We start from the raw sequence: 16,237 nt of genomic DNA on the forward strand, positions 1-16,237 counted from the left end.
TAGACCTTATATGAGGCTTATCAATTGAGTGGAAAGGTGTATTCAATATATGGCTTTGATCATAGGTTTGACCATGTAAAATCAAGATGACTTGGCTTCAACTAAGTTTGAATGGATTTGACTCAAGTTTTGAGATGGGTTTGAAAGCTTAAGGGGTTTTGATTTGATCGAATGGGTTAGAATAATCATTTAAAGCTTTAAGGGGTACTTTTGTCAATATAGGTTGACTTGGTCAACCAAGTAGACCCAAGATTTGTAATTGGGTCCAATAAGTCCCAAAAATTATTTGAAAATATTTAGAAAAGGTTTCAAAGATTGATAATCAAATCAAGTCAAGTCTAGGTTAAAAGTCCAAAAATTCCCTTAAAGTGGCATTTTGGTCATTTTGGCCCTGAGTCAATTCTGGGTCAAATTGATTCTGGAAAGATGTGGATTATTGCTTAAAAAGTCAATACCAAGGTCCTGGGAGTGATCAAAGGATTTGGAGGGGGTCCAAGGTCAAATTCTACTGGGTGAAAGGTCCAGTGGCATGGACTGTAAATATTTGAAGGTTTTGCAATCATTAAAATTGGATTTAGTTTATGGTGTTAAAGTCCTCCAAATGAGTTCAAATTTGGAGGGTTGGCCCTATAGGTATGTCGCATCAATATAGAATTGACAGACCCTAAATCAGATGCCAATTGACTAGGTTTTAAGGTGACAGAAAGATCACCTAGAAAGGGCTTTAGGACTAAGTCTTTAGCCTAAGAGTTCTGGGTTTGGATTGAGTTAAGATTTGAATTGAGCCTAAGGGCTAGGAACTAGGAAGATCCTAGAATCTAGGACTCAGGGAGGAGTTAAGAGTGACCTCATACAAAAATGAGGTCAACAGTGTCATAACAACCTATCAAACATCCATCACCTCTAATGTCGCACTTCCTCCCTCAAAATTGTGCCCTAACACAAGTGTTAGATGTTCTCCTATTTTCTTATATAGCCCATGATCGATTAGGTTGCACACTTCTCTTCCTTGTCAAGCTCCTTAATTTGTCACTTAATGTTCTCTTATCTTGCTCGTTGGGTGATGTGTGAGGGTAATTAGATCGACGTGTGAATGACGATGCGACCAATGATAAAGCACAACAGAGCTGATGTTGTGATGACGAGATTGCAGTGAAAAATGTTAGAATATTTTAATTGTTATGTATATAATTACTAAAATTTAATTATTACCTATATTAAAATAATATAAATTTCTATATATAAATTCCCATAAAAAATTATCAATCAAATTTGTTTATTTTACATCATAAGCATTTTAAATTTTGTTAGAACATTTTAAATTATATGTAAATAAAAAAAATTAAATCAAACTGCCACTAGCCCTAGTCGTTTAGAAGATTTTCTCTCCCAGTAACACCCATTTCAATCCACTTCAATCACTCAAGCCAGTAAATTTCGCGATCTCCTTGCTAATCCCCACCACCGCGGCCGCCTCTCACGTCCGGCCGGTGGAGGTACATGAAGCTATGACTTTCTTGTTTATTTCCATGTGAAGCGACTTTCTTTATTCCTTGTTCTCTGCAATGGACCTTCCTGTTCGGCGATCGAGCTACACCCTCCTCAACCAGTTCCCTGATGAGCCACCACCACCCCAACTAGAGGTCCAGACAACCGAGAAGAACCGCGGGAAAGTTCCCTTCGACTGGCCACTCAGTTCCGACGCCAGTGAAGCCGCCGAGCTCCGCGGTGGGGTGCGGATCGGCCCTCTCTTTCCCTCGATTGGCCTCCAGAGACAGTCCAGTGGAAGTAGTTTCGGGGGGAGCTCGTTCTCTGGAGATTACTATCTCCCGACGACGCTTTCGTCCATGTCAGCTACCATAGGCGCAGATGGGTTCAATCCAATAGCAGCCGTCGGTGGCGGGGAGGTCAGGGTGAAGGAGGGGGGCGAAGCAGTCGTCTTGTCTTCGTCTTCGAAGAGCTGGGCACAGCAGGCTGAGGAGGCCTACCAGCTCCAGCTTGCCCTGGCTCTTCGACTATGCTCGGAGGCCAGCTGCGCCAATGATCCCAACTACTTAGATCCTGGGGATCATATGCTTTTGGCTGAGCGGGCTTCCCCCGAAACCACGTCTCATAGGTTTTGGGTATACCTTTCTATTTTATTAATTTTTTTTTTAATCTAAGAATTCCTTCTTTAATGCATTTGAGAATATTTCTTTTTCTTGGCTCTTCATAGTTTCCAGGACTGTATATTTAGCCTTTAAATCTTGAATGTACTGCCAAAAAAAAATAGAGTGCTTTTATAGTTGAAATGCTAAGCGAGAATGAATGAGATGAATTAACTCTATGAAGGGAAGAAATAGTTTTGCATATGAAACTTCTCTTTCTCCACTTGGCTGTGACAGTAGGGGTAATATTTAGTCTTTTACTTTGGTGTTATTGAAGGGCTAAGATCTATAAGCGAAGAACAAAAGTTTTCCATCTATCTTACTTGGCTATTTTACTAATTTGTTCTTGTGAGGGGTGCATTGTATGTGGAATTTTGTTCCTTCCCATATTTAAGAAGCCATGTTTAAGTAAAACAAACTACTACAATATGCAAGTTACCCGGGAGCATTATTTTGATAAAAGGTTGTTGCACATCAGTTGCAGGAAAACAGAAATAACCTCAGAATTGCTGATTTGATTGTATATCTTTGGCTTGGTTGGATTGTTTGTTAGCTCTAGATTGTTGTATTGCGAGCTCATTTGGAGAGTTAGAAGGGATGCTTTCTAACTGATAAGAAAATATTTTAGTACTGTTATTGTTGAACTGATAAACCTAGCAGTCTTTGAAATATCCACCAATGCTTCTAGTAGCTAAAATTACATTGAGATGGTGTTTGTTTATAATATTCAGAAGATAGATTGAAATTTCATCCATTAAAAAATAGGGTTATAAATGAATGCTTCTCCTTTCTTTCATTGCTTGAAGAAGACAGGAAGAGATGGTGTTGGTGAGTGACTACTTGCAAGTAAAGAAGCAGATCTTGGTTGATCAACATTACTTTGTGTGCAGGTTACGGTTTACATATTTAGGAAGAGGACCCAAAATGAGAGAGAGAGGTGGCTGTTAGGCTTGTGACCATTTGTGGGAAGCAAAAGAAAGAGAAGCGAGGTGGAGAGGGAGATAAGGATATAAAGGGGGAGTTAAAATATGCATGATTTTGTGAATTGCAAAACAAAGATGGCATAGTAGGATTATGAGGTGGAAGAGGTAGATGACAAAGAAGGCATTGGTGGGAGTCCCTGAAGGAGGAAGACGATAGATTAAGTAATGGCTATGAGGAGGAAGAATATAGAGCAAGAAAAGGTTGTGGAGGAGGATAGTTGAACTAGCTTTGAGCTCAAGTAGATTTTTTTTAATACTTAGGGTTTTATTATGCAAATATATAAGTGAGAACCATTGGATAAAATATTATTTATTGAGAAGAGACATGAGATGAGGAGGTGGATGAGTGGCTTCACCCTTAGAGATAGGATACAAAATGAGCATATATGTTAAAAGGTTGGAGTAGCTCCAGTGGAAGATAAGATTAAGAGAGTCGGCTTAGATGGTTTGGTCACATAAAATGGCGGCCGTCCGATGACCCGCGGTTAAGAAAGTAGAGGTGTTAGATTTGGCTTATGTTAAGAAAGGTAGATGTAGACCTAAAAAAACTTGGTTATAAAATATTAGAAATGATCTTTTTTTATTAGATTTAAACAAGAAATTGACTTTTAACTGGAAACAGTGGAGAAAAAGGATTCATGTAGCCGACCCCATGTAGTGGGACAAAGGCTTAATGTTCTTGTTGTTGTTGAGAAGAGACAATGTACTATATTAAGCCGGGTAATCAAGCTCTTCCATACTGATTATTTTGTTAATCAGGACTGGTCGTCATTGTGGTTCTTGGATCATAAATCAACTTATTGATAGGCATGCTTTCTAATTTAATTAGTGACTAGATATAAGCCCGTGCTAGATACCTTCAAGCTGAGAGCAATTGCAGCAATACTGATGAAGAATGAATGTAATATGTGTTCTGATGGATTGCTTCTCTTGATCCTCTGAAGTCTATGTTTCTTTATTCATTGATTTTCTAGTGATGTCATCAGGAAGTTTGGAGGAAGTCAAAAGTAGTAATTTTCTCTGACGGTTAACAATCACATACACCGTATTATTGCATGTCTTCCATGGATGCTGGATCTGGGAAATAAATCATAGTCCTTTGCTTATCTGTAATTTTTTTTCACTGGCACTTTATCTTGCTTATCCTTTTTTTATACATGGTTTTGATAGGATGGGCCTATGTGGTACCAGTTGAGGTGACAAAAAGGGTAATAATGGATTATTTCCAAGAAAATGTACGGTCTATGAAGCAAAGCTAAATAAACTTAAAGTACTTATATCTTTCTATTTATTTTAAAAAAGAATCAAAAGATAGGGGAGTGGTTTGACTTAAGGGACATGCATGTCTCTGAAAACTGAAATTTTACTTTAAAAGACCACCTATTGCCTTGTTTGTATGCACAAGTAATAGAATTTTTTTTTAACATAAAATTCTGAATAGACTTGCAAATTTATATTTTCATATACTTTTTTCATCGCTTCCAGGTTAATGGTTCCTTATCATACAATGATAAAGTTCCAGATGGCTTCTACATGATTCAGGGAATGGATCCTTTTGTCTGGACTCTGTGCACTGATGTGCAAGAAGAAAGTCGGATTCCAACAGTTGAATCTCTAAAGATTATTCAGCCAAGTGAATCATTAATTACTGTAATTCTTGTAGATAGATGCAATGATCCTGAATTGAAGCAATTACTTAATCTGGCAACTGGAATTTCTTCCCGCTTTCCCACTACCAAGGAGATTGTGGAACATATTGCCAAGCTCGTCTGCACTCAGATGGGGTGGGTTATTAAAGCTGTGTGAATGATTGTGATAAATATATGTACCCTTTTGTTTCTTAAATAACTTAAATTTAATTGTACTCACAAGGGGTGCAGCTATGGATGAAGAACATGGTCTGCTCCCTAGATGGAAAGTGGGCAGTAAGGCTCTCAAGGACTCTTCACGTTCTGTTGTTATCTCAGCGGGGAAGCTATCTATTGGACTTTGCAGGCATCGTGCCTTACTATTTAAAGTAAATTTTAAGTTATTCTCTGTACATTGTATGCTCATTCTACGCTATCTTTTATGGATAAGTTTAAATGCTACCTTACTATGGATACTATTAACATGAATCTGAACTGTTGCTTTATTCATTTCTTCAAGCATTTCATATTTATTTTTTTTTCATTGACAAAATTGGCGGTCTGCACTTTCCCTAAAAACTATTTAGGGTCCATTTGGTTGCTCGTAGATAGAAAACATTATTTAGAAATTGATTGATTTTATATTCACTCATTTTTACTATAAAAACAAAATTATTTATTTTGAAGACTTTGTATTATTTAAAACCAATATTGACAAAATCAAACAAAATGACAGAATCTCATACATTCATCATTTTTCATTACCAAGTAAGTCTAAAAATGGTATCCTTTGTTAATTCTATGACCAACTTTAGTTTGTTTTATTACTGCTATTATGACACGTGCAGATTTTAGCTGATGCAGTCCATTTGCCATGCCGAATTGCAAAGGGATGCAAATTTTGTAAACGCGAGGATTCTTCATCTTGTCTAGTGCACTTCGGCCTTGAAAGGTATGGTTTCTTTCTTAAACACCGTTATTTGCATTATGAATAAGTGCTAATAGGTATACTTTTTTTCTCTACTTTTTCTAACTCAGCATCCGAGCTAAAGCCAATCATTTTACATTTGTATTTATATACCCATTTCTATTTAATTATCCGTGAAATGCATGCAAGATTTCTTTAGTAGAACTATTTCTAAGATTACCTGTAGAACCTTCTCCACTAGAATAGGATAAACTAGTGCATATGGTTATGGTTGCGCCAGTTTAACAGAGTAATTCTTTTGGTTAGGCAGCCAAAGATGGTTTTTTGGAAGATACCCTTAATCAATTGATCTACATGCCAAACTATGTTCGGATATCATCATGCTAGAAATCAAGAAGCACCGTTATCCTCCAATTCTCTCTTTCTCTCTCTGTCTCAACCAACCCTGCTGTTTTTAGCACCTCTCACCTCTGCTTTTTCTCCCTCATAGGAAGCATATGGAGAAGGATTTAATCCTAAGTGCAAGGAGTCTATAATAAAGAGAAGAGTAATGAAAATGAAGAGAAGAAAGTTGAGGGAATTTCTACATGTCTATGAAAACCCATTGTTTTTTATCATCTCATTACTTCACAGTCCAGTATCAGTATCACCTTTACGTTTCCTCTACAATGAGTCTATGGAAAGCCCGTTGTTTTTCGATCACTGCACTACCTCACAGTCCAGGATCACCTTTACGAGAGTCTATGTGGAGATTAGTACCATGCCTTCCCCCTCCCTAATAATGTCATCCTCAATTTGGATGGCTTTCTTCGGGAGCAGGAGGTGCTTTAAGATTGGTAACCCCTCCTGTTCAACATATCAATCCTTCCTCCACTCTCCTCAAGGACCTAAGCCTCCATATAACATCAATGCCATTGCTGCTTATCCTTAGTTTTGAGGAGTTATTCCAAGATGAGAAAGAGCATGCCGCTCCCTTTACAGATTATTACTTGTCTGTTATGTTTGAGTTTTTGTGTTCATATGTTCATGAGATTTTATATATTGTCTTTTTATACTGGTTTCTTTTAATCTGTAACAATTGCAACTTGGCAGGGAATACTTAGTTGATTTGATTGGAACTCCTGGTTTCTTATGTGAGCCAAGTTCCTTAATAAATGGTCCATACTCGGTCACAATTTTATCACCTTTGCGTCCTCCAAATTTAAAGTCAGGTGATGTAGCTGAGAATTTCAAATCTTTGGCCAAGCAGTATTTTGTGGATTGCCGGTCTTTGAATCTGATGTTTACTGATGCTTCAAAAGGTGACTCTTAACAGGCTACTTTAACTTAGAACATTAATCAGTTTTCAATACCTCTTGTTGGTTTATGCTGCTGTATTGTTGTATTGATCTTGGACTCTTTGGTAGCAGGATTTACGCAGGATTTTAGCAAACTGAGCAAACTGTCTCAACTCAAAATATATCCTATGCTGGAAATCTTATTTGACCTTAGTCCCATCGTAAATCCCGAATGCACTAAATCGGCCGGTTTGACAGATTTATGTGATTTGGACAAACAGAAACGCATGGTCCATTGCCTTCACCAGCAATCTTTTATTGTGACTTTTTTTTTCATCAAGGATTTCATTGATGTAGTGAGCTCCTGTCGTGACTTCCTTTTTTTTTTGTCTAGGATTTTCAGAGGGGGGCACAAGTATTTCAGTTAATTTCATTAAATAGAATTTTTTAATTAATTTTTAATAATTAATATTAATAAATTAAAAAATATTAAATTAAATAAATATTCTTTGTGATTTAGGCTTTGTTTGGGACAACTTTATTACTATTTTCTAAATAGCTTTTTACTATTTTAAAATGGCTTTCTAGTTCAAAATTTTCTTGTTCAATATATTTTTGTACTAAAAACTTCTTTAGAAAGCAGTAAAAAGATGTCCTATATGAAGTCTTGATTTGATTAAATAAAAATTGTATATTTAATTAATTTTATAAAATCTAAATTAGTGTTGAATTAAAAAATTATGTTATGTTAATTATAATTTAATTAATGTAAGTAGAATTGATAAAATAATTATTATTTAAAACTATTAATACTCTACAAAACAAATTAGATATAAATTCTATAATTTATAAATTAAATCAATATCAATGATTATTATTAGTAAATAAAAAGTTATTTTCAACTTAAATAAATTAATATTATTTTTATTTAATTTGATTAAATAGAAACTTTTGTTTAATTAGCTTAGTAAATTATTAAGTAATAATTAATTGATATATTATCTTATGCTAATTATGATTTAAATAAGCTAATTAAGATTGATTATGATAAGTTAATATAATAAAATATCACAATCATTTAATCCTTGAATTCTGAAAAAAAAGTAGCCAAATAATTTCCTTGGGTTTAGTCGGATTTTATCTCTATCATTGCAAACAATTTTTAGAATTTAACTCCCTCTAGATTTTGTAAATCTGAATTTATAGGATTTATTAAATTCTACTTGAGTTAAATCCTACTTGCAGCCAAAGAACCACTTAGTTTATGTAGAATCATGTGGCAATTTATCAACTGTTCATAAAGTAAACCCTTTGGTGCACATTATGCTTTAGTTTTTATTGAAAAGTATAAAAGAAGAATATTGCATCTTTTCTTATTCTAATGGACAGAAGAGAAACAATATTTATAGCTTAGAAAACCCATAAAAAAGAAAAAAATAGGATGATAATTAACTTAATTAATATAATCAGTTCAACATTTAAAATTTATTATTCATAAGAAAATAGTAGTTGGTGGACTACGTATGGAAGACAAAATAGTGATAGATTGTTAAGATTACTAATAATATGGTTGGTGGCATTTTATCTAATGGAGGTGTATTAGCTATAGATTGCCCTGGTTGCATAATGGAATTGAATGCAGAATTTGATGTACTATTTTTCAACGTTTCTATTCTCTCTCTTATACTGGGAATCTATATTGATCATTCCAAGATTCAAAATAAGATTGTTAAATTACAATTGATAAGAGCTTTAGTAACAATGTCAGTTGTTTGTTATTTTATTGGATTATAAATAATTTGGATAATTCCTTGTTTAATTTCTCCTTTATAAAGTTTGCATATATATTAACGTTCTTAGTCCTACCGTGATAGAAAAGATTCTTAGTAATGTTAATAGTGCCTTAGCATGGGTATAGCTTTGAATGCTGCCTTAGCACTACTTCAAGTAACAATTGATTGTTTCTTGTTTCCCTATTTAACTAACATTCCTCAAATGAATGAGCAATTATTTGATGTGGATTTACGATCAATTTTACATCCTGTTTAGCCAATATTAACGAAGATTTCTATACTTGTGTTAGTTGCCTTTTTGAAGACAATCCTTGTTTGGGTACCTTAATTTCTTATTAGCATCAAGATGGTCCTTTGTAGATCTATTCATAAACGGACTAACAACACTCACAAAGAAAACAAATATTAAGTCTAGCATAGAATATATGAATTTTCCTATTAATTGTTGGTACCTCCCTTTTTCAATAGGAGTTGGATCTTCCCTAATCCTAATTTTGTTAGTGAGTTTGTAGCCTTGAATCCAAGCATCCAAATTTTCTTTGCTGAGGCCAAAACATATTTCTGTTGAGAGACATTTATCCCTTTCCTTGATCTAGTTATTTCCATGCCAAAGACTTATTTTAATGAACCAAGTTATTTAATTTGAAATTTCTTAGCTAAGACACATTTTAGCTTGTTTATCTCCTCTCTATGGTCTTCTATTAGGATGATATCATCAACCTGAACTAGGATAGATATTTTACCTTCAGATTATTTCTTGGTGAATGAAGTATGATCAGATTGCTCTTGAGAGTACTCATTCCTTTCTATCACCATGGTGAAACTATTAAACTAAGTTTTTGGTGTTTGTTGTAAGCCATATAAAGATTTCTTGAGTCTGCAGATATGATTTGTATTACTCTTATTATTAAATTTAGGAGGATTTGCATTTGCGATATCAACCTAATCATCTAAATATCCATTTAGAAAGGCATTTTCATATCTGGTTGGTGGAGTGGCCAATGTAAACAAGCAGCAAGGAATAAACATCTGGGCAATGTTCATATTAGCAATCGGGGCAAAGTTTTCTTGGTAAACAATATCATAGATTTGAGTATAGCTTTTTGCCACAAGTCTTGCTTGCACTTTATATTTCACGTTGAATATCCATTTTCATCCACTAGCTTCCTTGCCTTTGGAAAGATTTAAGAGCTTTTAAGCTCCACTTCTTTGAAGGGCCTGCAATTTTTTTTATGAGTTGCATTTCTCTATTCATGAATTTGTTAACTGTCTTGAATGTTGTTAGGAATTTTCAAGCTAGACATATTTATAGTAAATGCATAAATTTAGGAGAGAGTTTGTCATAAAAGATATAATGGTTGGTTGGTTGATTGGAGATTTTCTTGAAAATAATGATAGGCATGCTAAGATTACTATCAAAGTTAATATCACCTCGTCTTTGTGAATCAATGTCAGGACTTGGGTTAGACATTGGGTTTGGTTCAAGAGAAATGCCTTGCTCTATATTGTCAGTTGAATTTTCCTGTTATTTGGAATAAGCAATGCCTTTATACTTTGCATGTTGTATGTGCTTTATAAAGGTTGAGATTAAGGTTGGTTTGAAGGAGGTGTAGGTTGAAATATTAATAAGATAAAACTAATATTATCACAAAACATACTCACTGAGAGACTTGATATTCTCCCACTAAATGTGAGTTTTAGGGAAGAAGGATTGATTTTTGAAGAAAGTTACATCTATGATGGTGTAATATTTTTTAGTAAAGTGAGAATAGCATTTGCATCCTTGTTGGTGAGAAGAATAGCCAATAAGAATATATTTTATAATTTTCTGATATATTTACTGCTTTAATGAGGAAGAATCTGTAAAATAGCCTAGCAATGAAATACTTTAGTAGGAGTGATTAGTTTTTGTGGGATATGCATGAGTGAGGGTTGGTTAATGAGTTTTGAATTTTGGAATTCATTATAACATAAAAATTAATGAGTATTTTTTGGATCCCATGAGCCTAATAAGATAATAGAATTTTGATGATTATAAATTTTATTTGTTGTGTTAATTATGCTAATAAATCTATATCTATAAGTCTTCTTTTATTTAAACTAATATTTTAGGTAAATCAGAAAAAGAAGATCAAATGATGTTAAAAACACTAAAAGGTAATCATAAAAACATAATAATCATAGATTAAGAATCAATATCATCAAAGAAGACCGCTCGAAAAATATAAATAATAATTATTTATTTTTTTGAGTCTTTTTTTTTTTAATTTTGGAAAGTATATGATTTGCCAAACAATCAAACAGACACGCACATGAGAATAAAATATTAAAATTGAAAATTAAAATATCATACTGGATGAATTAGTTTGTACTATACGATATACGTGGCATAAGAAAAAGTTCAAAAATATTAGCAAAAAAATATAGAGTTAATAAAAGCTAATTGTGTTATATGACTAGGGTCCGATAGTATGATTAATATTTATGTAAATTTAACTTGTTATTCATCTAGTATTTTCATAAATAGGTAAATTTAAATTTGAATATATCGTATTGCATGTTTCGTATTGTACTGTATAATCATCTATGATATTTACCTATTTAACATTCGAGGATTCAAGGCTGTAATTAAAGATCAAATTAACAATATTTTATACTATACGATACCGATTGTATAAAAAGACGAAGAGAGAACATGCTGGTACAAAATTTTATTGTACATATTGAATCAATGGAAAACGAACTAATCATAATCTACGATATATATTGTATAATCTGATGAAACAGAGAATGAATTTAGAATTTCGAGTTGGATGAACTAATCGTACTATACAATCAATAGATCAGATTTTATGAACAACCCAACAATTCCAGTAATCAACATTTTTTAGGGCTTCTTTTGAAGCCACCTTATAAATACTTAACTTTTAAGAAATCCTAGGAGGTGGTTGAGAGTTCTCTAGAGTTAAAGGAGTTTTTTGGGATTTGTGAGAGATTCTTGGGGTTCTAAGACCTGTTATGAGTTCTTGAGAACTTTGTGAAAGAGTTTTACATATCTGCAAAAGGCTTTAGAGATGATTGAGAGGAGAGATTTGGGAACCGTGCCTTAAGGTTTTTAGAGGATTCTTGAGTTTCGAGTAAGAATTTCACTTGGTTGTTTCTTTAAATCACATCCTTTATTCCTCTTTGTTTTGTAAAGGCTCTTGGTAGAGAGCTCTGGAGAGTCTTGGTGTAAAGGCTCCTAAGGTTTGAAGGCTTTTTGAGGAGAAGAGCAGGGTAAAGGTTCTTGCATTACCATATGAATGAGAGAGACTTCTTCGCCTTGTTGGAAGCAAAAGGAGAGAATTTTAGTGGAATTTTAAGGGAAGGATTTGGGCCATCTTTGACCAATCATGGGCCCAGTCGGCCAAGTCAACTATTGACTGGGCCAAGGTGACTGTCAGCCCCAAATCAGTAGGGTGTGCTCAAAGGGATTTTGTTGAAATTTGAGTGCATTTGAGTCTTGAACTAATAAAGAAAGGGCTTAATGGTTAACCTGGTCAACTATGGTTGACTTGATCAATTAGGTCAAACCAAGGGTTGGGTTTGTGCTCAACAAGTTTGATTTGATAAATGGATATCAATGGATGTGGCCTCCTGGGTTGGAAGAGTCATTTCAACCAAATTGATCATTTGGACCCTTAAGGGTCTATTTAGTCAACTAGGGTTGACTTGGTCAACTAGGTCAAACTAGAGCCTAGGTTTGGGTTCAACAGGTCCAAAATGACACTTTGAAATCAATGGAGGTGGTCCCATGCAAAGATGAGGCCATTTGGATTGGAATGACCATTTAAACCCTTAAGGAGTATTTTTGGTCAAAATAGGTTGACTTGGTCAACTAGGCTTGATCAGGATCTGGGTTTGAATCCAATGCGTTCTTAATGATGTTTAGGATGCATTAGAGAAGGTTTCGGGTTTGATTTGACTGGGCTATGTTGAAGTTTAAAAAAAACTTCAATTTTACTACCCTTAAGGGGTATTTTGGTCATTTTGACCACAGATCAATTGGGATTCAATTTTGATTCACCAAAATGCAGTTTACTGTTTTATACGTTATAATCAAATGTATGGATATGATCAAAGGTCTTGGAGGAGGCTCCAAGATCAAATTCCACATGGTGGAAGGTCCAGTGACATAGGACGTAAATATTTGAAGGTTTTGTAGCTTTTAGAAATATATTTAGTTTATGGGGCTAGAGGTATCAAATTGAGCTCAAATTTGGAGGGTTGACACAAGGGACATGCCTAATCAAAATGCAATTGATAGTTCATGAATCAGAGGTCATTTAACTAGGTTTTGAAATGATTGAAAAATCACTCAAAAAGGGTTTTAGGATATAGGCCTTTAACCTTGGATTTTGGTATGTCATTTTTAATTTGAGCAAGATTTTGGATTTAATTGATTGAATTTGAATTATCCAAATCAATAACAATCAATTAAGTGATTGTTAATGATTGGATATGATTGAAGTTAGATTGGAGGCTGGATCAAAGTCTGGACCGGTTGAAGTCTGGATTAATTAAAGTTTGATTGATTAAATGCTGGATTGATTTGTTGTCTGGATTGATTTGAAGTCTGGATTTACTTGAATCTGGATTGATTTCAAATTTGGATTTGAAGTTTGATTGATTAAATCCTGGATTGATTTGAGGTCTGGATTGATATTGAGTTGGAATCTAATTTGGATATTGAATTGAAATATGGGTTGATTTGAAGTCTAGGTTTGATTTGAAGTCTGGATTAAATCTTAAATTGAAGTCTAGATGATTGACACCTGGAGAAATGTCAACCATCAGATCAATAGCTCCCCCCTCCTCCCCTTCAAAATGTTAATTTTTTTTTTTTGGGATATTGCTAGTGATCATAATTGATCAAGTAACTTTCAGAAGTTGTTCAGTTTTTCTTTATGCTATCCCATTTCATTTAGGAGTAAGGATGCAACGAGTTTGATGAACAATTCCTTGTTGGATGAGATATTCTCCTAGAACTGAACGAAAATATTCTTTCCCACTGTTAATATGAAGGACTTGACTTTAGGTTTAGAATTAGGTATTTATGAAGAAGTGAAAAAAAAAAGAATTAGTTTAATACTTATCCTTCATTAGAAAGATCCATTAGTCGTAGTGTGACCATCAATGAATGATATAAATCACCTAGCGCTTAGATATTGTTCAGTCAAGATGGATCCCATATGCCAGTATGGTTTATTGCAAAGCGTTGTGAGGCTTTATATGGATGACTAGGGTAGGAAGCTCAGGCGTGTTTAGATAATATACAAATTTCATGTTGGAATGCCTCTAGATTTGTGTTAATAAAAAGAGAAGGGAATAATTTTCTTAGGCATGAAAATTCGAATGAGGAAGGCAAAAGTGTACAATGTAATTGTGTTTTGTCACAGGGAGATATATATTGAACATTTTTTACATGCTTTTTAGAATTTTCTTTATAATTTAGTAGGTAGAGATCAATATTTTCCTTCGCCTTCCCAATTATCCTCTTCGAGTTACTATCATGGAATTCATAATGTGTATGAAGAAAATTAATAGTCAATTCATATTCGTAATAATATTGCTTATTGATAATAAATTGTATGAAAATCTTAGGGTTTAAGAGAACGAAGTTAAGAACCAAAGAGCTTTTGACATTGATAGTCGCAATGCGGATCTATAGCCATTTTTATTGTAGTCCTTTATAAACTGTTGAAGGATTTGAAATAATGAGCAATCTCATGTCATATGATCAAAAGCTTCAGAGTCAATGATCCAATATTGGGAATTTGTGTTTTAGATAGTACAGGAATTTAGAGTTGTACTTTTTTGAGCAATTACGCTAATGATTAGTTTTAGTGCATAATGTTTGATTTGAGTTTGATAATCTATGACTTAGAGAAAAGGTTTCTTGGATAGCGGTATTATCATGAGATCTTGATTCATGACAGAATGCGATATAGAAGAGTATATTCTTTCCATGACCATTTTGTGGTCAACCATCAATATGGTTTAAACAAACAAAAAAATTTAGAGTAAAGGTGAGGAATATTTAGAACTGCGAGGGAATATGAAAAATAGATGAACAAAGCTCTGATTTATGTTGAAAAATATGATAAAAGAGTACTGCATATTTTCTTTATCCAATTTGTAGAAGAGATACAATATTTATTGGAGAGACATACTATAAAAGGGGCAAAATAGGAATATAATTAAAGTAATTAATTATAATCAAATTCAGTAATTAAAAATTTATTCTATATAAGAAAATAGTGTTTAATATACTGCATATTGAAGGGAGAATAGTTGTGAATTGCCAAGATGGCTAATCACATAATTGGCGGCATTTACATCCAATGGAGGTGCGGTATCTACGGATTGCCAAGATGGCACGAATCAATTTGATGTGCTATTTTCATGATTTCCACAGTTTTCTGGTTTTTCTCTCTGTTGTTATATTATTGTATATTTGATGGTTGACTTAAAAACAAAAGATTGTGCCTCTAGTAGATGATTTATGAAAAATACTATTCTTTTTACAGAGAACGTTACTTCTCATGAAGATAATATAGATAATGTATTGTTGAAGCATTATAATGGGAACTATGCGGAGGCAACTTCTCCTGCTGCAATGAGCGACCCAGAACTTTTTGAGGTCCCACAGCGTTATGTAGAAATGGTTGCACCTCCGGATGGCCGACATCGGGCTTCTCAATTGCAAATATGGAATAATCATATGATTTCTGACCAAGCGGCCACAGAAGCAAGTCAACTAAAACTTAATCCACGAGATGAGCAAAAGGATGCCTTACCAAATTTAGCCTATGATGTAAAGGCTAACATAACTAATGATTTGACTATTCCATGGAGCGATCTGGTCCTAAAAGAAAGAATTGGAGCAGGTAAACTTGCTATTTATCTCATTTCTTCCCTCAACTATGATTTTAAGAAAACTTTAAGTTTTGTTGACAGTTGCAAATGAGGTCATTTCATTGTTTGGAGTTTGACTTTGTTTCTTTCCAGGTTCTTTTGGGACTGTTCATCATGCTGAATGGCATGGCTCGGTATCTTTCTGAACATTGTAATTATACTTATTTTGTTTAATGTCAAATCTATTATTTTATTTACAATGTAGACAATTTTTATGTCCTCTAACTATTGTATTATACAAGGTTGTAAAAGCCGGACCGGAAAAGAGAGATTCAAGGATTAATGTTTCGATCGGGGTCGAACTAGATGACGTAATAAATATGAAAAATATTTAAATAATATCTAAATGATAAGATAACAATGTAATAATTTTGAAATAATATAAATTTTCAATTAAAAAAATAAAATTCATACATAAATAATCTATTCTATAATTTTAAATATAAATATAAATAATTATTAATTTATGTTATACTTTTAAATATAAATAATTACTAATTTTAAATTTAAATGTAAATATCCCT

The 16,237-nt window shown here is 33.6% G+C and overlaps 1 protein-coding gene across 2 annotated transcripts in view; it reads left to right on the forward strand.

Annotated features, from left to right (window-relative positions):
• Positions 1–1,371: 1,371 nt before the first annotated feature.
• LOC110110861 (serine/threonine-protein kinase CTR1) overlaps positions 1,372–16,237 on the forward strand; it is a 28,673-nt gene continuing 13,807 nt past the window's right edge. For both annotated transcript variants that reach the window (XM_020842501.1, XM_020842500.1), the window contains exons 1-7: positions 1,372–2,123; positions 4,616–4,914; positions 5,003–5,147; positions 5,607–5,710; positions 6,779–6,987; positions 15,326–15,685; positions 15,807–15,847. In XM_020842501.1, coding sequence (XP_020698160.1) covers positions 1,566–2,123; positions 4,616–4,914; positions 5,003–5,147; positions 5,607–5,710; positions 6,779–6,987; positions 15,326–15,685; positions 15,807–15,847 — 1,716 coding nt within the window. In that variant the 5' untranslated portion in view covers positions 1,372–1,565. The remainder of the gene's footprint in view (positions 2,124–4,615; positions 4,915–5,002; positions 5,148–5,606; positions 5,711–6,778; positions 6,988–15,325; positions 15,686–15,806; positions 15,848–16,237) is intronic.

This window comes from Dendrobium catenatum, unplaced genomic scaffold (genome assembly GCF_001605985.2).
Source record: "Dendrobium catenatum unplaced genomic scaffold, ASM160598v2 fragScaff_scaffold_743, whole genome shotgun sequence".
NCBI classification, from domain to species: Eukaryota; Viridiplantae; Streptophyta; class Magnoliopsida; order Asparagales; family Orchidaceae; genus Dendrobium; species Dendrobium catenatum.